Source organism: Castanea sativa, chromosome 7 (assembly GCF_040712315.1).
Source record: "Castanea sativa cultivar Marrone di Chiusa Pesio chromosome 7, ASM4071231v1".
Taxonomy (NCBI): Eukaryota; Viridiplantae; Streptophyta; class Magnoliopsida; order Fagales; family Fagaceae; genus Castanea; species Castanea sativa.
This window is the reverse complement of record NC_134019.1, coordinates 1,161,732-1,185,143: the sequence shown is the minus strand read 5'-3', so window position 1 is coordinate 1,185,143 and position 23,412 is coordinate 1,161,732. Positions and strand designations below refer to the sequence as shown.

At 33.0% G+C, this 23,412-nt stretch overlaps 2 protein-coding genes across 2 annotated transcripts; one reads left to right on the top strand and one right to left on the bottom strand.

Annotated features, from left to right (window-relative positions):
- Positions 1-10,164: 10,164 nt before the first annotated feature.
- Positions 10,165-11,173, bottom strand: LOC142643062 (auxin-binding protein ABP19a-like). Its single transcript, XM_075817598.1, has one exon. The coding sequence runs from the start codon at positions 10,987-10,989 to the stop codon at positions 10,363-10,365; it is 627 nt and encodes a 208-aa protein (XP_075673713.1). The 5' UTR covers positions 10,990-11,173; the 3' UTR covers positions 10,165-10,362.
- A 4,940-nt stretch (positions 11,174-16,113) lies between these two features.
- LOC142643128 (putative glucan endo-1,3-beta-glucosidase BG4) lies at positions 16,114-22,858 on the top strand. Its single transcript, XM_075817667.1, has 3 exons — positions 16,114-16,284; positions 16,331-16,861; positions 21,793-22,858. Exons 1-3 carry the CDS (start codon positions 16,114-16,116, stop codon positions 22,855-22,857), a joined length of 1,767 nt encoding a protein of 588 aa, XP_075673782.1. The 3' UTR covers position 22,858.
- The last annotated feature ends 554 nt before the right edge of the window (positions 22,859-23,412 follow it).

Here is a 23,412-nt window from a genome sequence, read left to right as displayed (position 1 = left end):
ATTTTACAAACTATTTTACAACATTTTTACAAATTGTTTTTGTGGCCAAATTCTTACTAGTTCTCATCTGGGCCTACCGATAACATCATTTTTTTTTTTTTATCTATAATCATTCACCATATCATTAGTTTGTAAAAAAAATTGTAAAAGAATTTATATCTCTAGCATTTTCCCTTACAAATATATGTGTCACTAATCGCAATAAATAATTCAGATGGGAAAATGCTAGAAATATTATTAATTTTTTTACTTGAAAATTTTACAAATTGATGTGACAATTAATATGATATGTGAATGTCAATAACCTATTAAATGTATTTTTGAATTATTTTTTGTAATTAATGATACATCTTTGTAAGCCTCATGTTGTAAAATTTATAATATCCCTAACATCATTCATTCAAATATTTGTTTATTATCTTCTTGAAGTGTCACTAATTACATTTATTTCTACATCATTTGAAAGTCTTTTTTAGTAAAATTTGCTATAACTTTAGCATTTTTCCAAAAAGAAAAAAAAAGCATATTACAAAATAAAAAGAATAGATTTTTGTTATAAAAAAATTATGATATTAAATATTAGTTAAATATTATTTAAGTGATAAAAAAAATGCTGCATTTAAATATATTCACTTAGGTTTCCAGATTTGTCGGGCGACCCTGACTTTGGATATATTGGATATTTTTTGGGCGTAGCAATTCGTTGATTTGGATACGCCGATGCAGCACTTCACGGGCAACTACAGGAAGAAACAGACAGATATGTACCTTATGTTTGGTCATGGAAGATATAATATAAATTACTTTTTAAACTATGAATCAATAACTACACTATAATACTTGCTTGCTATAATTTGGTTTACAAAATTGTTTGTTAATTTGTTGAACCCAATTAGCAATATATGTTAGTAAGCGCAAATAATGCCCGATTAGATTTAATTTTCATAATTTTTTTATTTACTAAAAGCAGGTGAAAATAAAATTTTACCTTAAAAAAAATTGAAACTATAAAAAACTGTATATAAATCAATAAGTAAATATACTATCATTTGAAAACTAAATTGAACATGTTGATATATATAATTCAAAAGTTGAAGAGTAAGGGTGTTCCCTTTGAAAATACTAAAAATGTCAATTAGTTGAGCTATAAAACTTTTGGCATCTTAAGAGTGCTTAAAATAGCTTTTCCCAAGATTCTGATGTTTATGCTTATAATTTTGATTTTGGTGACGAATGTAGGTAAATTTGAGGCAGATTCAAATTTTGTTGGACATTCAGAAGCCTCCTAGCTATATAGCTAATGCCTTTTCCTAGAATGGGTTTTGGCTTGAGCTAACGGCAAGTGGATCTTTTACCAACTTTATGGTTAGACTTAGGGCACCACACCCGTACACGGAATGATGAATAAGAATTGGAATATTCGTAAGAGAGACGTAGTACGTGTTAGCGAAGCAAGAAGGAATTAAAAGTTTTCCTATTCTCACATTTGTAGTGAAGATAAGGTTGTGATTAGTGACTAATGGACCATAACAGTATACGTACATCTCTAGGCTAGCTAGCAGCAGGGGTGGCGCCACCTTGTCAGGGTGGTCCTTCGTAAGAGAGAGGTAGTACGTGTCAGCGAAGCAAGAAGCTAGGAATTAAAAGTTTTCCTATTCTCACATTTGTAGTGAAGATGAGGTTGTGATTAGTGACTAATGGATCATAACAGCATACATACATCTTTAGGTCAGGACCACCTGACTTTAAAAAAAAAAAAATTTATATATAATAATTAAATTTTTTTTATTTGTCTACCTTTTAAAATATATTTGGGAATACCCTCAGTTTTTTTATGCCAATAAAATTAAATTTTGCTCTATAATTTGTTCTATATTCAGTGGATAAATAATTGTTTGGTTGTATACATTGAAAGAGATGTAGCTTGTAGCATTAATAATGAGACTATCATGTAACGATTTCAAAATATAAAAACTCGTAGAAGGTAATTGTAAATTTTATATATTTACGTGTTTTTTTTATTGTTGTTATTTTTTTTATTGTTGTTATTGTCAATATATGTATTTCTTTTTTTATTAGATGGTATAATTTATGCTTCTTAAAGAACACCTTGAGAAAAATTATTGAAGCCCCACTGGCTAGCAACAGGAAAATAAGATGCCAATTGCAATTATTGACGAAATATTATTATCTTTATCATTGCATGCACCATTTTTGTATCTAGTTTTATCATCTTAGCTCCACCGTTGCATGCTATCTTATCAACGTACAAATGTTCCTTCTAAAAAAAAAAAAAAATGTATTTGAATTAGAAGTTATGTACAATCTATAATCTATGAAGAGAGAAGGGTACGGGTTGGTATCTATAATCTATTCCATGTGTCAGTGTTTTAGAAGTTATGTATGTTAGATTTTAACGTTGGCTAATTTCAATCACAAACTTTAGAGTCAAAAAAATTTGAATTTTTTTTATTTGAATTAGATTACAACTCTGATAACTATCTGTTGAAGAAATTCAAATTCCATTACAACAAAATGTATTTTTAGTGAGGAAAAAATTCATTATTAAAAGTCCAGTTTTTCGTCACTAAGAACCTTTAGCGACAAATCGGACTTTTAGCGACGAAACTCATTTCGTCGCTGAAACCCCGTCGCTAAAAGTCTTAGCGATGAAAAATTTCGTCACTAAAAGTCCGATTTGTTTTAAAAAGAAAAAACTTTTAGAGACGAAAACATTTCGTCACTAAAAACACTTCAGTTTATTAAATCATATTTAGTGACGAACAATTTCGTCACTAAAACTATTTTTGGGTACATATAGTGACAAAAAAATTCGTCACTAAAACTATTTTTAAGAAAATCCAGGCAATATAATGACGAAAATTTTCGTCACTAAAACCATTTCTTACAAAATTTTGCTACATTTAGCGATTAAATATTTTGTCACTACACCAATTTTTTGTTGCTATATTTGTGACGAAAAAATTCGTCGCTAAAACTTATTTTCTGTTTTTATTTTTTTCATAACTTTGATATTAACCTATAACCTGTCACTACATTATTAAAACCTCAAATTTGAATAATACATTTATTTCAACAACACATTAATAAAAAAATATCTATACATTCCACAAGTAAAATATAAAAGAAGTATCCAATTCAAACTCCTTCTATACAATAATTGTTTGCAGCACATTCAATAACTCAAGAAGTTTTGCAACAATACAAAAAGTGTAGCATAATATAATTAGAACTAACAGAAGATGTTCTCATATGTCTTCAAGTAATGCGAAAAGTAAATCTCTTAAAAGCCACCAATAAGAAATCTGCACAAATATTAAAACAATACTACATTAAAATTGTAAAGTAAAAATATTAACTATGTTATAAGAAACATTTCTAACAATGCATTAAGAGTAGCCACACCAATGAATTAAAATCACAACTCCTAATGTATAAGTTGTAGGAAGCAAATATAGATTTTCAAGTGTAATATAATACAATTAGTTTCAAATAATGCATCAAAAAAAGTAATCACAGCATGTAGTGCGGGTCAATTGCTAAAATAAAATATTAATCAATAAGTGTTTTAATTTGAAGATGAACCACCCCCATAGGTAGGGGTGGCAAAATTTGACACGACCCGCGAACCCGACACGACACGACACGAAATTAGCAAGTTATGGGTTGAGGCTTAACGGGTTCGTGTCATATTCGGGTTGACACGACTAACCCGTTTAATAAATGGGTTGGGTTAGTGTTGAACACATAGAACCCTGTTTGGATTACCGTCTGACCCGTTTAATTAAATGATATTTTACCAATATACCCTTCAAACTCTAGGTATATAAACTTATTAGTTGTTGTGATTTATTTTCTTTGACATATTGTGATTGATTATTTGTGATATTGGGATATGCTTTAATTTTGAATAATTATTTGTGATGCAGTTACTCGTTAGTTCTGAATTTTATATGAAAAATATTTATTTGTTTGTTTTTTCATTAATTTTTATTTTTCATTTTGATAAAATCTGATAAACAGGTCGACACGACTGACCCGTTTAATAAATGGGTCGTATTAGGGTTGAGAAATCTTGACCCGTTTAATAAACATGTCGGGTTAGTGTTGACCTATGTAGTCGAATACTCATGACTTGACACGACACGAACCCGACACGCGAACACGAATTGCCACCCCTACCCATAGGTAAGAGCGTCATCATAATCATTGCTCCTCAAAAAGTTAAGAATATTCTTTTGGACCTCTTCTTGCTTAGCTCGTGCCTTTCGCTCCCTAGCTCTCTAACTCGCTCCTCTTGGTCCCTAGCTCTTACCTCTTTGAGCTCAATTATCTTATTTTCTAGCCGTTGGATATACTCTACTAAGAAACTAAATGAAGCGGTGGTTACTAGAGAAGAAGAAGGTCTCATGCCAAGGCCTTTTACAATACCGGACTTCTTCTTAAAAACCAAGTTTGAGATCTCCTCTTGTGTAAGGGGAATTGCATTAGGATCTTGACAATGATCCTCTTGCACTTTGAGAATAGTTTCCTATCATTTGAAAGAGAGAAAGAAACAAACAATCACAATATTAATACTACATATGTTATAGCTTTACAAACATGATAGGGATGGAATGATACACATACATATATCACTTCATCCTCATGGTGTATCCACATATTTGTATTTGGATTGAAATGAACATCTTTGAAGATTTTTGCCAATTCAGGAACTTGACCGCCATTATTATTTGTCTGATTAATTAACATTCGAGGGTTAGATAGATATAGTTAATTAATCACAACATGTAATATATTGAGGTTTAAGAAAATGAAAAAACATGCACCTCCTCATAAACCCTAACAGCAAGTGCCTTTGTCTCGCATCTATGTTTGCCTGAAATTTTCTTCCTATTTTCAGAGTTCTTTCTTGATTTTTCCTAATAAAGAACATTCAAGATACTTATTAAATTGTGAATAAAACAGTATACATTTACTTCATCTAAGTATTAAGCTAATCATTTGACAACATAATATAGTAAACATTGGATAATAATAATATACGCATAAATAATTTACCAGCTAGTTCTTATTGATCCATTTCCCATCAATAAGTCAAGTCCACTAATCAAGTGTGGCATTTTTTGGCGAGTGGCTTCTTGCATAGTCAGCACCGTGAGATTGTACGAGCTTTTTATAAGTTTGATGCAATTTGTTGGAGTTGCAACTCAATAATCTTCCACATTTTGTATTTAATGCTTTCGTTACCAAGTTGGAATCTCCTTGAAATCCATCCACTTGCTTCAACACAACAACTCACAACAAAACCAATCACAAACATCAAAAGTATATAGTTTTATAAGTATTTGAATAAAATAAAATACTATTCATCACATCTAATCAACAATAGTCATTAACATTTGCAAGAAATGAAAAACACTCCCAATCTTAGTTTAACCCACTTTATAACGCCATGCAAGCTACCCGCTTGCTCCAACACAACAACCCACCACAAAACCAATCACAAACATCACAAGTATAAAGTGTTTACAAGTATTGAAATCAATTAAAGTACTATTCCTCACATCTAATCAACAGATTCCATTCACATATACAAGAAACTAAAAACACTCTCAATATGAATTTAAACCACCTTATAACACCCTGCAAGCCACCCGCTTGCTCCAATACAACAACCCACCACAAAACCAATCACAAATATCACAAGTATAGAGTGATTACAAGTATTGAAATCGAATAAAATAATACTTATCACATCTAATCAACAAGGTTCATTCACATTTGCAAGAAATTAAAAACACTCCCAATATAAATTTAAACCACCTTATAACACCATACAAGTCACCCGCTTGCTCCAACACAACAACCCACCACAAAACCAATCACAAACATCACAAGTATAGAGTGTTTACAAGTATTGAAATCAATTAAAGTACTATTCATCACATCTAATCAACAAATTCCATTCACATTTGCAAGAAGCTAAAAACACTTCCAATATGAATTTAAACCACCTTATAACACCATGCAAGCTACCCGCTTGCTCCAACACAACAACCCACCACAAATTCAATTTTCGATATCACAAGTATAAAGTATTTACAAGTATTGAAATCAAATAAAGTACTATTCATCACATCTAATCAACAAATTCCATTCACATTTGTAAGAAATTAAAAACATTCCCAATATGAATTTAAACCACCTTATAACACCATGCAAGCCACCCACTTGCTCCAACACAACATACAACCACAAATTCAATTTCCAACATCTTAAGTATAGAGTTTTATAAGTTTTTAACTAAAATTTACTTACTTTGCTCAAGCTAAGCTTACAACTTTCAGAAAAAATCCAAAGTTATTGCAAACAATGTGTATATAACCTGCAAAAGAAAAGTTAAATTTATGAATACTTCAGTCTTGAAAATGATCTTGTCATAATAAAAAGAAGAAGCAAAGACACTAGGCCAGAAGTGACAAATCACTAGTTTTTGCCAAAGGGACACTCACTGTTGAAATGCTTTCTTGCAAAAAGAGAAACAAAATTGAAAATTGAGGAGCACAAATAATAATTTAAAATAACTAACTAAACCATAAAACAAAGAGAAATCAAAAAATAAATAAATAACGTTATTGCTGGAAAACATAATGAAATTGAGTCCCTAATGATAACTTCTCTTTGGTGTTCAGCTACTCAATTGCTTAAATACTATAATCGAAATTCTGTTTCTTTCATCCTACGGTACACATATTATCATACTACCTAATGGTGTCACACTACATTTTCTCTTCTAAACCAAACAAAATTTTCTCAGAATTCTAACCCAAGCATCATAGTAAACAATTTTTTTCTCAGAACCCATATAATTTCTCCTCTTATTCACAATGACAACTACCTATCTATCATTTCTCAATCAAATTTCTCACCTAAACCAAATGAAAATTTCTCAGAATCTAAGCACAGCTCAAATATTACACCAAAAATAGAAGGAAAAAAAAAAAAAAAACGCACCGTGAGCCTTGAGAACACGGAGGATCCTGCTTCCAGTGACAAACCCTTTTTGGCGAATTCGTATATGTTCTCCTCCACCTACAAAACCCAAAAAAGAAACCCAGAAAAGAAAATAAAAAATAAATGACAAAAACCCAAAAAAGAAAATAAAAAAGAAAAGGAAATTACCTATGGAGAAGATGAGAGGGAGATGAAAGCCGAAGCGTTGCCGGTGCGATGCGTCGCTGGAGCGTCGCCGCGAAGCGTCGTAATGTCATGCGTCGCCGAAGCTCGCCGGTGCGATGCATCGCCAAAGCTCGCCAGTGCGATGCATCGCCGTAGCTCATCGGTGCGATGGTGCTGGAGCTTCGCCGGTGCAATTTGGAGTGGGTATCGGTGTGAGGGAGAGAGTGGGTATTGCTGAATGAGTGAGGGAAAAAAAAGGAGTTAGAGTGCTATATATAGGACATCTATAGTGACGAATTCAATTTCGTTGCTATTCACTGCCTTTTTCTTCGCAGATACTCCACAAAAATCATGTGTTTTTCTTTTCAGCAACGAAGCATTTTCGTTGCTAATTGTCTCCTTCAGCGACGAAACCGGTTTCGTCACTAAAAGCATGACAGCAGCACCTTTAGCAATGAAATTGTTTCGTCGCAAAAACTAAAACTTTTAGCAACGAAAAAATTTCGTCGTTGTAGCTCCATTTGATTTCGCGCCTACACTTTTGTTTGGCGCCCCTTATTCAGCACCCCTTATAGCAACGAAATCTATGTTTCCTAGCTAAATGTATCTATAGTGACGAATTTAGTTTCGTCGCTATTCATTGCCTTTAGCGACGAATTTGAGCTCTACACAAATCTTGTGTTTTTCTTTTCAACGACAAAGTATTTTCGTCGCTAATTGTCTCCTTCAGCGACGAAATTTGTTTCGTCAATAAAAGCATGACTAGCAGCACCTTTAGCGACGAAATTGTTTTGCCGCAAAAACTAGAACTTTTAGCGACGAAAAAAGTCATCGCTGTAGATCCATTTGGTTTCCCACCTGCGCCTTCGTTTGGCGCCTCTAATTCAGCACCCCCTATAGCGACGAAATCTATGTTTCGTCGCTAAATGTTACCAATTTTTAAAAAAATAGCGACGAAATATAAATTTCATTGCTATATGGTACTTTTTTGCAATGAAAAAATTTTCCTCACTAAAATTCGTCACTGTAGTTACATTTTGTTGTAGTTCTGGAAATTTCACTCAAGCAAAACACTGATGTAAAGAGAGATTTTGGGTGTTATTTTCTCAACATTCACTCAAGTGAAATTATGTAGAAGTCAATTCCGAGCGCAATTTAAAAACATTGTTGGGAAATTTAGACCACGATTGATAGAATTAACAAGTTTTAAATCAAAGTTGTTAATTAGATTTATTATAAATAAACTTAGTTAAAACAAACAAACATCAATATCATGCACAACGGAAAAGTAAATAAGACAATATATGATTACCCAAGAAAACCAATAAAACAAGCTAGTTTCACAGTAAAAAACCTAGGGGGAAACCTTCCCAAAAAGCAATTCACTATAGTACAAACCTTTGTCCTTAGACTCTACAATTCCCGTAGATGAACTTACAACAGAAACCTTCTACTGCTTTAGAACCTCTGAACTCTTCAATATATGAACGCCACCCTTTTGATGCATGAATCTCAATACGTGACTAACTAATGATGCACAACTCCCAGTATGTGACTAACTCACCAACTTGAAGAAGATTGTTTGCTGCAAAATTCTTCACTTCTTTAACAAGTATGTGATTAAGAAATACTTGGTTACAAAACCCTAAGGCGCAAAGATGCAGTAGCTTTTTTCGGAGAGAATAAGGCATCGGTCACCTTTTTCATATGTTCTCCTTGAATTCTTCTATGTGACGGCCTTTAAAATAAGTCTTATATGTGTCTAGGATTGTGAGAAATAAAACCCTACACATACATGTCAGTATGAGCCGAAAATCAGATCTAGATATCTAAATTTCGTAATTCTCGATAGATACAGCTGTTGAGCTATCTATCAAAACCTCGATAGAAATATTTGTCGAGCTATCTGTTGAAATTCATTAATCCTCAATAGATATTATCTGTCAGCAGCTGTTGAGAATCTGTCCAGCTTTGATGAACAGCTTTTCTTTACTTGTTTCTTGGTCCAATCTTCATGGCTTTAATACTTGACTCGAATAACATGTTTCTTGAAGTCTTAAACCATCCTAGATCTACCCAAATACAAGTAAAGTGAGTTTTGTCAAAGAATTAGCCAATTCTAAATGACCTATGTTCATAACATGTTCCACATATGTCTTAACAATCTCTCCCTTTGGCAATCCGTGACAAAACCACAACAAACCACAACATGTTTCTCTTACTTACCGCTAGACTATTATTTAAACACTTATTGTGATGGGTCATCTTTTGTGCTAACTTATCTTTGTAGGAGGTATTTTTGGAGCCTTATTATAATCTTTGTTGGATGCAATTTAGACTTTGAGCAAAATGGGCCTTTCACATTTCGCCGATAGCCTTTGGGCCATGTTCCACTCCTAAAGTCGAGTCTCAGTCTTCACCCCCTAACAAGGTTGCTTGGAATAAAGTGGTGGAACGTGTCAAGTTGGGGTTGTTTGTTTATGTTGACATGCTCTTAATGGGGTTACCTCGAAAGAGTTTGGATTGTGACCAAATTAAATATGACAGGATTTTGTCCCTGTATAACTCTTGAGCTCGTTGAAGCAGTACTTAGGATTCTAAATAAAAGTTGCAAGGGAATGACTCTTAGAATACGTGACCCATCAAGAAGTTTGGACCATACAAAATAGTTGATAAGGTTATCGAATTTGATGGTGGATAATTTAAGATTTCAAATGCAATTCCTCATATGTAGAATAATCATCGCCAAATTTCTACTATGATGATTTTAATGGTCTCTCCCTACAGAATTTTGTTGTTAATATTCTTAGTAAGCAATTTGGAATAGAAATTGCCACCGACTATCTTAGAGCTTGTGTTATAAGTATATCCCATTTAATTAGAACACAATAAATATCGAGCTCGTCATAAATGCACTCATTAAGTCTACAATCAAAGCTCCAAAAGCAACACAAAAATCACTCACTCACAAGACTCTTTTTATTAATAAACCTAGCTAGCTAGCTAGAAACTGCTACTGCTACTGACTTGAAGAACCATCCTCTTACAGGCCTTCTCAATCATGACAAAGAAACCATGGGAATGAAAAACAAACAAAAAAAGAAATTGATTAAGAGAACCTCTGGAAACATTTTTAGTGGTAGATGATCTCCGAAGAGCTTAACCAGTTCCACCAAGAACACCTTTAAGCTTTTTAATCTGAGCTGCGTCAAGGAAAGTAGTTGCTGCTACCAATTCAGTAGGTAAATTGTTTCCAAACAAAGCATAGTCCAGAATTTGGAGACCTGGGCTTGCACTACTGAAGCTAACAAATGCAATAGCCACAGACCCTCCTGCATTTATTTGGAAGTGAAGTAATCCTTGAGGGAAAACCATAATGTCACCCTTATTAAGGGTTTTAAAGTAAACAGTGTTAGCTGACGAAACAAACCCGGCACAGATTCTTCCTTGCACAACAACCAAGATTTCTGAACCTCCAGGATGTGTGTGAAATGGCACAACTCCGCCAGGTGCCAAGTCTAGACGAGCAGAAGAAATATCAAGGCCATTGACACCAGGAAATTGCGCAGCGAATGCTGGAGTCACCGCGGCTTTAATAAGATTTGAGGTGTTACCAGGAATGCCTAGGCCAGAGAAAACAAAATCATTCACTGTGACCTTTGAAGGGTCCTTGCAAGAGTAGCCTGCAGGGCCTTGAGGGGCCTTGAGGTCACCAACACAGAAGTCTTGCACAGAAGCATGGGAGCTGCTGAAGAGACAAAAAATGAAGAATAAGGGAAGTATCATCCTCACAAATATTAGATAAGCCTATATTTTTAGCTTTTAGAGTGTGTTTGAAGGAAGGTGGTCTTGGTGTCAATTATATAGAACTTTGGATATATGGATATCTTTTGTGCGTAGCAATTTCGTTGATTTGGATACGCCCATGCAGCACTTCACGGGCAACTACAGGAAGAAACAGACAGATATTGAGCTAGCTGTGTTCCATGTCTGTTGTTATCTTTTTCCACAAAACAACAATAAGTCCCTTTTTGTTTGAAAGATCTTTCGCATTTACTGTGGTACATGTTTTCTAAATTTCACTTCTTTTAGGTATTACTTTTAAAAATAATCTGAAATTTCAAAATGTTGAAAAATAAGTTGTATCAATTAACACTTAATTATATAAAACATTTTTTCTGGCAAAAAAAATCGAAAGTAGAAAAATGTGATTGAAAAAAACTGATCACCGGACTAGGGCATTGCGGGTGAAGTTTGGATTCGTGATCATCGGAAACAAAGAAGCATGCAGGTTTGGATTAGTTTTTTGCTTAATTATTTGTGAAAATAGGCAAGAGTCCACGTATTACGCCTACAAAGAAAAAGTGCTAAATTTTTTTTTGAGAAAGATTTTTAATCTATGGCGTTTGCTCTTAATGATAACTCTTTATTATCAAACTAAGACACTAATCAATTTTTTATGTATGTAGAGATTAAACCTCAGATTTTTTATTTAACCATCAGAGATTTTACCAGTTGAGTAATCCCTCGCGTGGGAAGAAAATCATCTTTTCCACATGAAATGAATTAGCTGTACGTGTGCCTGTGTTCTTTTACCACATAACAAGCTCTTGCGTGCACTCAACAAATTTAATTGGAGTAATTAAAGATATATAATGTATAGTGGCAATGTAGCCAATTCATCATATCGGAAATATCCTCAAAATCAATTTGCATTACTCTTCCTTCCTTACAATAGCTTAATTAATTAATGTCCGATTGTAGAAAATAAATAAAAATAAAAAGACTCCTCCCTCAGTACGTATTATTATTTGAATAATTGCGTACAGTATATAATTGACCCAAAGCATGTTATTTTATAGTCTATCGGATCCGGATAAGATTAAGTAAGTAAGAACGTACTTAGTCAGGGAGTGAAGTCCGTAAGAAATTTCCATAGACGGTGGAGATTGGAGAAAATATCAAGATGTGGTCCACAAGCACGTGGAAAAGGGTGCAAAAGGGTGCAAAAGACAGCATAAGAAGACATTTTGACAGCTAAAAAGGAGTCTCTCTGCAAGTCTTTCCGACTTGTATGAATTGCAGCCAAGCAAAATTTGTGTGGATATTAGGAATGCCCCTCTTCCCACGGGTAAGACTCTTAAGTTCTTTCATTTTATGGTAATTTTCATACAGGAATGGATCAACCTTATTTTCCGGATAAGAATTAGATACAGTAGTAGGTGTTGTTACTAAGATTTTCATTTTAAAATTTTGTTATATAACTTTTTTCTTAAAGGATAGATGCATACTTTTTAGTTAAGTAAATATATAGTTGAATTTTAATAAGGAAACTTAAGAAATAGTACCTAACGTACTGAACATAAGTTTTGTTCTTATTTCTCTATTCAATTGCAAAATTTTGGAACGAAAAGACTTTTTTTTTTACTATTATTATTGTCTGTACCTTATGTTTGGTCATGGAAGATATATTATAGATTACATTTTAAACTATGAGTCAATAACTACACTATAATACTTGCTATAATTTGGTTTACAAAATTGTTTGTTAATTTGTTGAACCCGATTAGCAATATATGTTAGTAAGCACAGATAATGCCCGATTAGATTTATTTTTTCATAATTTTTTTATTTACTAAAAACAGGTGAAAGTAAAATTTTACCTAAAAAAAAAAAAAGAAACTTTAAAAAACTGTATATAAATCAATAAGTAAATATATATACTAGCATTTGAAAACTAAATTGAACATGCTAATATATATAATTCAAAAGTTGAAGATTAAGGGTGTTCTATTTGAAAAATACTAAAAATGTGTCAATTAGTTGAGCTACAAAACTTTTGTCATCTTAAAGGTGCTTAAAATGGCTTTTCCCAAGATTCTGATGTTTATGCTTTTAATTTTGATTTTGGTGACTGATGTAGGTAAATTTGACGCAGATTCAAATTTTTTTGGACAATCAGAAGCCTCCTAGCTAGCTAATGCCTTTTCCTAGAATGGGTTTTGGCTTGTGCTAACAGGAAGTGGATCTTTTACCAACTTTATGGTTAGACTTAGGGCACTACACCCATACACGGAATGATGAATAAGAATAGGAATATTCGTAAGAGAGAGGTAGTACGTGTTAGCGAAGCAAGAAGGAATTAAAAGTTTTCATATTCTCACATTTGTAGTGAAGATAAGGTTGTGATTAGTGACCAATGGACCATAACAGTATACGTACCTCTCAGCTCTAGGCTAGCAGCAGGAAAAGAAGATGCCAATTGCAATTATTGACTTGTCATTGCATGCACCATTTTTTGTTCCTAGTTTTATCATCTTAGCTCCACCATTGGTGGGAATTACACTTGACGCACTTATGATTTGTCTCAAATTTAACTTACTTATCTATTGTTTTATTTTTTTACACTTTATCCACCTGTGCTTCACTTTGTTACCAATCGGTTACCCACTTCATAGTCTGTCGTTACTCTAACAAGTTTCTTATCAAAAACACAACCCACGAAAGATCAAACATGCGCCTCTCTAAAAAAAAACACTCCCACACCTATAGTGCTTACCAGACGATGATCTAGAGGCTACAATGCGTCTTTCCTGAGAGATTGGACAGAGAACCAGTTGGGGTTTGATCGTGCAACTACACCGAGTAAGAACAAGGCAGAGTTTGGGTTCATCTCCATCAAATAGTTTTTTTTTTTTTACTTCATTCTAGGATTTGGATATATCATGTGGATTTTGTGCAAATGTTCTGTATTTTTTTTTTTTTTTTTTTTTTTTTTTTTTTTTTTGTATTTGGATATGTCATGTGGTCCACACAAACCACAACAAAGAAAAAGACAATATTCTTAACAGCTTTTGTTCTATTTTTGGGAGATAAAACCATGGAAATGGAATGTAGAAAAGGCACAAAACAAACAAAACAATTAATATTATACAAACTTAGGTGCAGCCCTTTTGAACAATGTAAATAAAAAAACACAAAACCCGGCACTGCAGAAAAAAAATTTTGTGCCCTACAGAAACCCAAATTCGAACAAATTTCTTTTTAAAACCCTATGTTTCAAAAATCTACCTAGTATCAGATAAAAAGAAAACCAAACTCGAAGCTTCATCATGATCTTTCAAAAAAAATTATTATTTTTTATAAAAATAATGTCAAAAAAATAAGATGAACGATGTAGGCATTGAAATGACTGATTGATTGATGTCACTATATCATAAATGATGTAATAGTTACAACAAAAAGTTTGCAACCATGTAGAATTGTGGAACTTGCCATTGGCTAATTCAAATGGAGACATCAATTCAAATTTTATGGTATGTTTATTTCTACCATAGAAATAAAATAGCCGTTTGTTGATCGATCATCTGAATTACATATATAACATGCATGTCACTCGGCTGCCACTGTGGGATTGGGAGGGTACTAAATGACTAGTTCTGATAACTTTGTTCTAGCTGATCACTAACTAAACATAAATAGGGTAAAAGCATAAAACGTTTCTCTCTTTGCTCACCAGACGGGCATTGTGGAATATAATCTAAACAAAAAGTGTTTTTTTTTTTTTAATGTAGTGTCGAAAATAAAATTTTACGATGAATAAAAATTTTCTTTCTCGTTTTTTGTCTATTGTTTTGATGGGGTTCTATTAATGTATTTGCATATATAAACAGGCGTTCTACCATAAAATAAAAAAGTGATGGCATCTTTGTGGATTGCGTTCATTCTGTTGGCTGTAGCAGCCATTAATCACAACAATAATGGCATTGCAGAGAAGCCGATATTTTATATATATGCAGGTGTTGTGTATGGAACGTCTGGAACTAACGTACCTGAGGCAGCTGAAGCATTTCCTCTCTGCCACGAATATGGCATTCGTAGAGTAAGGATTTTGGATGACAATACCTCTGCAATCCAATCTCTAAGGGTTATGGAACTTGAGGCAACTGTTGGCATAAAGAATGAAGATTTGGCTGGCCTAGCATCAAGCTATGAACTATGATGCACGGACACGGACACTAATACGGTAATACGGCAATTTTTAAAAAATAAAAACACGACACGACGTGGACACGGTAATTAAATAATTAATTAAATTTTATATTTAAGCATATTTTTAAATATTTTTAAACATAAAATATGTTTATGTCTAGAATTTAAATTATGTAAGAACTACAAATAAGTAAACTAACACTCAAAATAGTACAATAATACACATAAAATATTTAGAGTACAAACTAAAAATTTAAATAAGCTACATTCAAAAGCTACAATATTCATTTTCAATTTATACTTTCAGTATTTATTTTAATAAAATCATCTACAATATTTAAGTTTAACTTTAATAAATTAATAACACTATAATAAGTGAGTGGGATTAAAAAAAAAACACGTTGTCCTGAGAATAAGTGAGTGTTTATAAGTAACCCACTCACCCATTACCAAATGGCCAAATATCTATAAAAAAAAAAAATAAAAATAAAAAAAGAGAAGAAGCTTAAAGAAAAGAGATTGGATCTGACGTCCACGCCGAGAGAGAGAGAGAGATCGGAAGGGACAGGGCACATCGGCGACGTCAATGGAGCTCGCCGATCGGCCCGATCTAGCTCCGGCGATGGACAGAGGGCAACGGCAACGGAGCGGCAGCGGGTAGAGGGCACGGCAGCGGCGATGGACAGGGCACTGCAGCGGCAGCGCCGATCGCGAATCTGTGATTTTCTTCTCTCTCTCTCTCTCTTTTTTTCACTCCTGGCGTGTCAGTGCCGCGTCGGAGCCGTGCCGGAGAAGCGAAAAAAAAAAAAAAAAAAAAAAAAAAAAAAAAAAAAAAAAAGACTGCTTGGACACTGGAGTCCGGCGAATCATACCGGTTCCGGTGTCCGATACGTGTCAAACACCGACACGATGCCAAAAATGGCATGTCGGTGCAACCCAGGCTATGAAGCTGTCAAAACATGGTTTGCAAAAAATTTGCAGCCCTACGTTCCTCATGATTTTGTTGTTAACTGTATCGTTGTTGGAAACATGGCTATCCCAGGACCCTATGGCCAGTATGTTTTGCCGGTAGTAGCAAATCTTCAAAAGGTACTCGTTGATAATAATTTACGTCAAATACAAGTGGCCACTGCAGTGTCCACATCAGGTATTGGCATCTACTTTTCCACCTTCAAATGCTGCATTCTCAGTTGAGTCACAAGGGGATATGATACCGCTTTTAAGACATTTAGAAGCAACAGAATCACCCATATTGATCAGTGTATACCCTTACTATTACTCTGCAGCAGGTCTAATAAATCAAGATTTTGCAACATTTAGTACAGATAAACCGGTGTATTGGGACGGCAAGTTTGGTTGTTGGAGCATGTTTGATGCGTTGTGGGATGGTTTCTTATGGTCAATGGAGAAAGTGGGTGTGAATAGTGTGAAAATGATCATTGGTGAAACAGGTTGGCCTTCTGCTAAGAATGGTGAATTCACTACTCCAACACTTGCTAGGACATATAATCAGAATTTCCTAAGACATATCACTGCTGGACATGGCACACCAAAAAGACCTAATAATGTTTACATTGAAGTTTTTCTTTATTCTATGTTCAATGAAAATCACCAACAGCAACGGGCTGACCAAAATTTTGGATTATTCTATTCCAACCGACAGCCTGTTTATATTTTCCTTATCCTACTTCGGCTAAGAAATTTTGACTATTATTTTAGCATGTTTCTCGTGAAACTATTCTATATATATATATTTCAGTGACTATGCGGATATATATTTTAGGGTTTGACAATTGATAGGTATAATAATTGTATCAAATCTTTGTCTATTCTCGTATTTATATTATTGTGTAGAATAATTAAGTGTTGGGATGATTATTTGGCTATATATATATATATGCTCAAGGTACAAAATATTAAACTTTAGAGTTTAGAAAATATGTGTTTTCATATTATGTCATTTTTATTTCCCATGTAAATAATGCTATTGGAATATGCGTGTGTGTGTACGCACGTGCGTGTGTGCGCAAGTACGTGTGTGCAATCAAAACTACTAATTAGAAGAAAAAAAAATCTTATCTAAGAGTATTTCTAGTAGTTTATCCAAGTTTTTGTATTATTTGGAAAGCAAACAGTTACTATCATTTCTCTATCTCATTTAAATATTATTTCTTCATTATTTTTTATTATTTCTTTAATCTTTATTTATTTCTCCTATTGTATAATTTTCAAATTTTCCAACAATCTATTATATTGTTAATAGTCTAATTTTAATTCTTGATCATGCAATATTTATTTGTTATTCTTTATCAAATCTATGTTAGTCTTGTGCAAATCCTTTGAAATTTTTATGTAATCTAAAATTTATCAAGTTTATCTATATTTTAGGAATGAGTTTATTCATTAATTCTTCCCTTAAAAATTCCCTAGTTTTTAACTTTTTATCTGTTAATTATGAATATTTATTAATTTATCATTATCCTTTTCTATTTTTTTGGATAAAAAAAACCATCTAATCTTAATTTAAGAGATTATTATTCTAATTCAGTGAATTCTAATTAATTTTACTTTTAAAAATACTTACCGTAATTACTACATTAGTCAGTTTTTTTTTTAGGAACATTTTAATGATTAGTCCTTTTTTTAGCAAAAGGTTATCATTAATTTTTTTTATAAATAGACAAACTTATCAAGTTATCATTTAGTCAACAAGTTTCTTTCATTAAAAAAAAATGCCACACATTTAAAGTCCACATACTCCACACGTTTCTAATTCTTCCATTCATCACTTTGAGCTTCTCATGAGAGAGAGAGAGGGAGAGAGAGAGAGAGATCAACATTGTGCTCCACCAACGGAGAGAAATTGTCTTCATCCTCCTTCATCTGCTCCAACTCCACCACTGCTTATTCTCATCCCCACCACCAACATGTAGCCCATATACATGGTTAGATCGGCTCTTCTTTTTTTTATTAATTTGTTCTTATTTCGTTAGTTTTATGAGAAAGACTATGCTTTTTGATTCAACTGTGAAAAGAAACCAAGAGGGAGAGAGTGAGAGCAACAAGAAATGAAGGAGAAAAAAAATAATATAATATTTAGCTCTAGAATTTCATCCACGGTTACTACAACCAGGCTTCCGGGTTAGCACACAAATAAAAAATTATTTCATCCAAGCAAATGATGCATGACATGCAATATAATGACATATTAGACATATTATATACACAAAAGTAATGAACAAACAATGACATGATTGGCTACCATAACCTAATTGAAGTTTAATAACCCTCAATATTCCCAGTGGAGTCGCCACTGTGAGAGCTCGCGTCCCTGACCCATTTTGGAATTGGTTGGTTTGGGCCAAATTCACGTGAATGGATGAAGTCATGTTATTGCCTCTTAAAATGGAGGTTGAACTGATTATATTTTTTCCTTTAGATTAAGAGTTTTACAATAGAGTCATTACTTATTTAATTATTGGAATAAATAAGAAAACCATAATGGAAACATTCATCATTTTATTGATTTAAGAATGAATGTACATTGATCATAGGAAATTGCATGGCTTTGATCCTAGATACAATCTAAGATATAGTACATGACTTTGTTTTTTAGTTACAATCTAAAGATTGAAAATTATATGAACAAACATTGATCGACTAAACCTTGATCTAAGCTTGGAGGTTATATTATAAGATGGAAATGTATTAGGCATCCACATTGCCCAATGAAACTAGTCTTCTAGAATATGATAGCTAACATTCATATCACATCATCCAATATATTATCAATCAATTACATGTTCATTGCTTTGTTTGAATTTAATGTCTGTGCATGTGATAAATCCTATTTTCAAGTATTTGGAAAAATTATGAAATTAATATGTTTTTCATATTTCAAATATGGATTTAAGATCAAAACTAATATCATGCATGAACATGTGAGGAACAACCAAGAACAAGTGAACAATTATATGAACAACATTCAAGCTTATCAAGAACATTCTAGCATATTCAAGTAATTTAAATAATCCACTAGCATGCTTTAATCTTAAATTAACAAGGAAAAGTTGATTAGGCCATGGGTTCATTTCCTTCTTTCTTCTTATGGAGGCACATATTTATTCAAATAAATCATTCATTCACTTCCTTTTATCATTTTTATTATGCACCTTTTGCCTTTAGATGACCATCAATTCTTTAGAATTCCTAACACCTCTATATGAAGATCAAAGATGGTTGAAAAGACTCTAGATCAATGAAGTTTTAAACACGACAAGAGTTTTGAGACAAATGAAAATTTTTTAGCACAATAAGATGGAAGAAACTCTAGTCCAAAGAAGTTTCAAGTATGACAAGAGCTTAAAGATAGTAGAGCATAACATGATTCGAATACAAAATGAACCTTGAAGATAATTTGAGAATTTGAGGAAGGGAGGGAAAAACAAGGGATCATAGATCCAAATCAATTCGCACATCAATGTGTATTATCTTTAAGCTAGTTTTGCATGAATCACCTACCATATTCATTGATTAGCCCAAATAGGAATTTAAAATTTGATCATCTCTGGTCAACTCGATCATCGTTCTTGTATGAGCATGCACACCTCACTTATCTCATTTTTCTCTTTTTGTATTCTTCCCAATCAACTTGTCCCTAATTTATTGTCACATTTTCCTCATCATAGTTGCTTTAGCTTGGAGCTAGTCTCACCTTCTCTTGCATGGTAATTTCTTTGTCATTTTTGTTCATGGATTGCCCCTAGCTTGAAATAGGTTCATCATTTTCCTTGTGGTTCTCCTTTATTTCTTTTCTTGGTGCCTCCTCAATCTCTAGATATATACTTAGTACTTAGGGAGGTGCCATAAGACCAATTGGGTCATTGACCATAATTTGTGGGTTCTAGTAATTAGCACTCAACTAGTAAAGTCTCTTGTGATAAGAGATCCGGGGTTCGAGCCCCACCTACATTAAAAAACTAATATGTGTCTTGAGCTAATAATAAAAGAGTAATTATCTAAAATAGACATCGTAAGTTGAAACTATATTTTTTTTATTAAAAATAAAGGTTAAGGCAACGAAGAGAATACTAAAAATTAGCATCCATTTAAATTTTAAAATTAAATATCAAAGTTCATAAAGGATATTGGTTGTACTTCATATTTCTATAGTTTTCCATTTTGCATGCACAAAATGCAATATTCGTTGGTATGCAAAACATTAGAGCATTCCTATCAAAGTTTTTAAAAATTTTAGCATTTAGCATCTCAAAAAACCACTTTATCAATTTTAACAACTCATTTTACAATACATTCAACATCAAAGGTTCTATTTTTTTACCATTTTGTTTTAAATAATATAAATTACTCATTAAAATAATAGTAAAAACAACTACAAAAACCACCTTTTCCACCACAAGCATTAAAATAATAATTTTTTTTAATATTGGAGCTACAATGAGCTTTCAAAGGCGAAAGCTCACTGTAGCTTAGATTGTATTTTTTTTTTTAAGTTTAGCATATTTGTTGTAACTTGCTTTTCGGTGTTTTTTACAAACTTGATGTTAAAATTTAACATTTATAGCATTTAGCATTCTTAATGAGAATGCTCTTAGCCACGTATGAAGTTTACTTCCAGAAGTTTGCCAACAGAACTATGGATATTTGTTTTTCCATTGTTGTGGTTGTGCCATACAGGGATCGGTAAATAATAGGTAAAAAAAATCCAATTAATTTAGTCTCTTATTAATTAAGAATGCTACATATATACCTAATATGATGAAGAAATTATTTTGTTATATACTACTAGACTTACAAATTACGAATGTCTAAGTACAATTATTCATTAAAGAGTATACAAATCTTCTATATCACATTTTGTGTTCCACCAATTACAATTTGTCATGTATTTATTTATTTTTTCATTTTAAACTTTGACTATTTTATTAAAAAAGAAAAAGTTAAAACAGATACGTGATAAATTGTGATTGGTAAAATATAAAGTGAAACACAAAAAATTGTAAGGATTTGTATTGTATTAAAGGATCTTTAATTTGCATGCAAAAAACTTCCATTAAGTAAAGATATGAATGAATTGGGAGTAACTAAAATAAAGCAAATGGCTTAACAAAGCAATCAAATTGATGTGTCATGTGTGGGTGGTGTGCTAAAAAAATTAATGTGTGCGTCAGTGCGTTGATAACAACGACGTGCAGATAATTAATACATTGCCTTTTGTTTGAATCACTATATATACGACATCCATACTACATACTACAGGTGCTACGTGCATACAACCCTTGATCTAATATATATTCCGAGGTTTGGTAGATTTGAAAATGATATATATAAGACGATCGAAGGTAGGACTTTGAATCAAAGGTCTTCTAAAATCTCCAGCTTTGTTGTTGCATCTTCTACGTTTTTCTTAACTGATGTTGTATGTAGTTGTTAATAGGTCATATGGAAACGAAAGTATATAACAAGAGCATTTTCTGATATGTATATAATTATGCAATAACTAAGCAATCCTTTGAAAATTAATAATTCTTTTATTATTTATTCCTCTATTTGATTATTGATTCTCATTAATGACAGGACAAGCATTCCGTGATGAAAATAAGAAAAATTTCGATCTTCTGGATTGCATTCATTCTCTGTGTCATTGCAGCCACTCAGAGTCAAAACCAAGTTGTTCACGCACAAACCCCCCTTGATATTGGTGTTTGCTATGGAATGCTGGGAGATAACCTACCTCCTCCTACTGAAGTAATTCAACTCTACAAACAATATGGTATTAGCAAATTGAGACTCTTTGATCCCAATCCCGCAGCACTTGAAGCACTAAGAGGGAGCCAAATTGTTGTAACATTGGGCATGCGAAATGAAGATTTACGTGGCTTGGCAGCTAGCCAAGCAGCCGTAGAATCATGGTTTGCAATCAATGTGCAACCTTACCTTAATGATGTTGTTTTTGGGTATATTTCTGTTGGCAATGAGGTTATTCCTGGATCACTTGGCAATTACGTTTTGCCCGTAATGCAATTTCTCCAAAACATACTCATTGCTAGAAATCTAGCTAATGTCAAGGTGACCACAGTTGTGCCAGCAAATGTGTTGGGAACCTCTTATCCTCCTTCAGCTGGTGCATTCACAGCTGAGGCAAGCAATGTTATGGTTGACATTCTCAAATTTTTATCAGCTCAGAAAACCCCACTTATGATCAATGTGTATCCTTACTTTGCCTATGCATCCGACACAGCAAATGTTCACTTGGATTATGCACAGTTTACAGCAACCGGGATTGTGGTTCAGGATGGGGCCTTAGGCTATTCCAACCTTTTTGATGCCGTGGTTGATGCTTTTTATTCGGCAATGGAGAGGGCTGGTGTAGCTGATGTGAATGTGGCAGTGTCTGAGAGTGGATGGCCTTCAGCTGGGAATGGTGAGTTGACAACTCCATCACTTGCAGCAACATATAATAAGAACTTCATGCAGCATATTCTTGTCAAGAATGGGACTCCAAAAAGACCAAACATTAACATAGAAGGCTTCATTTTTGCCATGTTCAATGAGAATCAAAAGCCAGTCGGCGTAGAGCAGAACTTTGGGCTTTTCTTTCCCAACAAAACGCCTGTTTATCCTGTATTTACTCCTAGTTGAGAAGAGCGTTCTTATTCCTAAGTTTCCAAATAAATTGTGTACATAGCATATAATCCCCCCCCCCCCCCCCTTCTTTTATAAGGTAAATAATATCATTTAAGTTTGTAAGCTTTGTAAAAAATAATTTGTTTTTCATCCCTAGATTTTGTTAAGAGTTATTTTCTATAGTTTACAGACAAAAATAAGGGATAAATTTTTTTTTTTTTTTATAATTCTGAATGAAAGAAAAATCTTTCTTAAAGTTTAAGGAAAGAAAGTAAAAATTTTCCATAATTTAAGGATGAAAAATGAACTTTTTAATAGTTTAAGAAACAAAGAAAAAAATTTAAGTTCATGGATGAAAAACAAACTTTTGGTAAAATTTTGAATGTACTTTGTTAGGTTAAAACCTTAACTCATTGCCTCGTTAAAACATAATACATTTTATATTCAAAATATTCAATACTCCTCAAATATAGCAACGTGGTACTCCCGCTACTCACATTAATCGTGAGCTTCACCACAAATTTAATTATTAGGACCCATTTTGAATGTGATAGGAGGGAATACAGTTAG

Bases quoted from the DNA above. Each gene is read 5' to 3' on its own strand.
- LOC142643062 (XM_075817598.1), bottom strand. From the start codon at position 10,989: ATGATACTTCCCTTATTCTTCATTTTTTGTCTCTTCAGCAGCTCCCAT.
- LOC142643128 (XM_075817667.1), top strand. From the start codon at position 16,114: ATGGCATGTCGGTGCAACCCAGGCTATGAAGCTGTCAAAACATGGTTT. The intron at 16,285-16,330 runs GTACTCGTTGAT...TGGCCACTGCAG, and splicing joins TAGTAGCAAATCTTCAAAAG to TGTCCACATCAGGTATTGGC. The intron at 16,862-21,792 runs GTTTATATTTTC...CATTAATGACAG, and splicing joins TCTATTCCAACCGACAGCCT to GACAAGCATTCCGTGATGAA.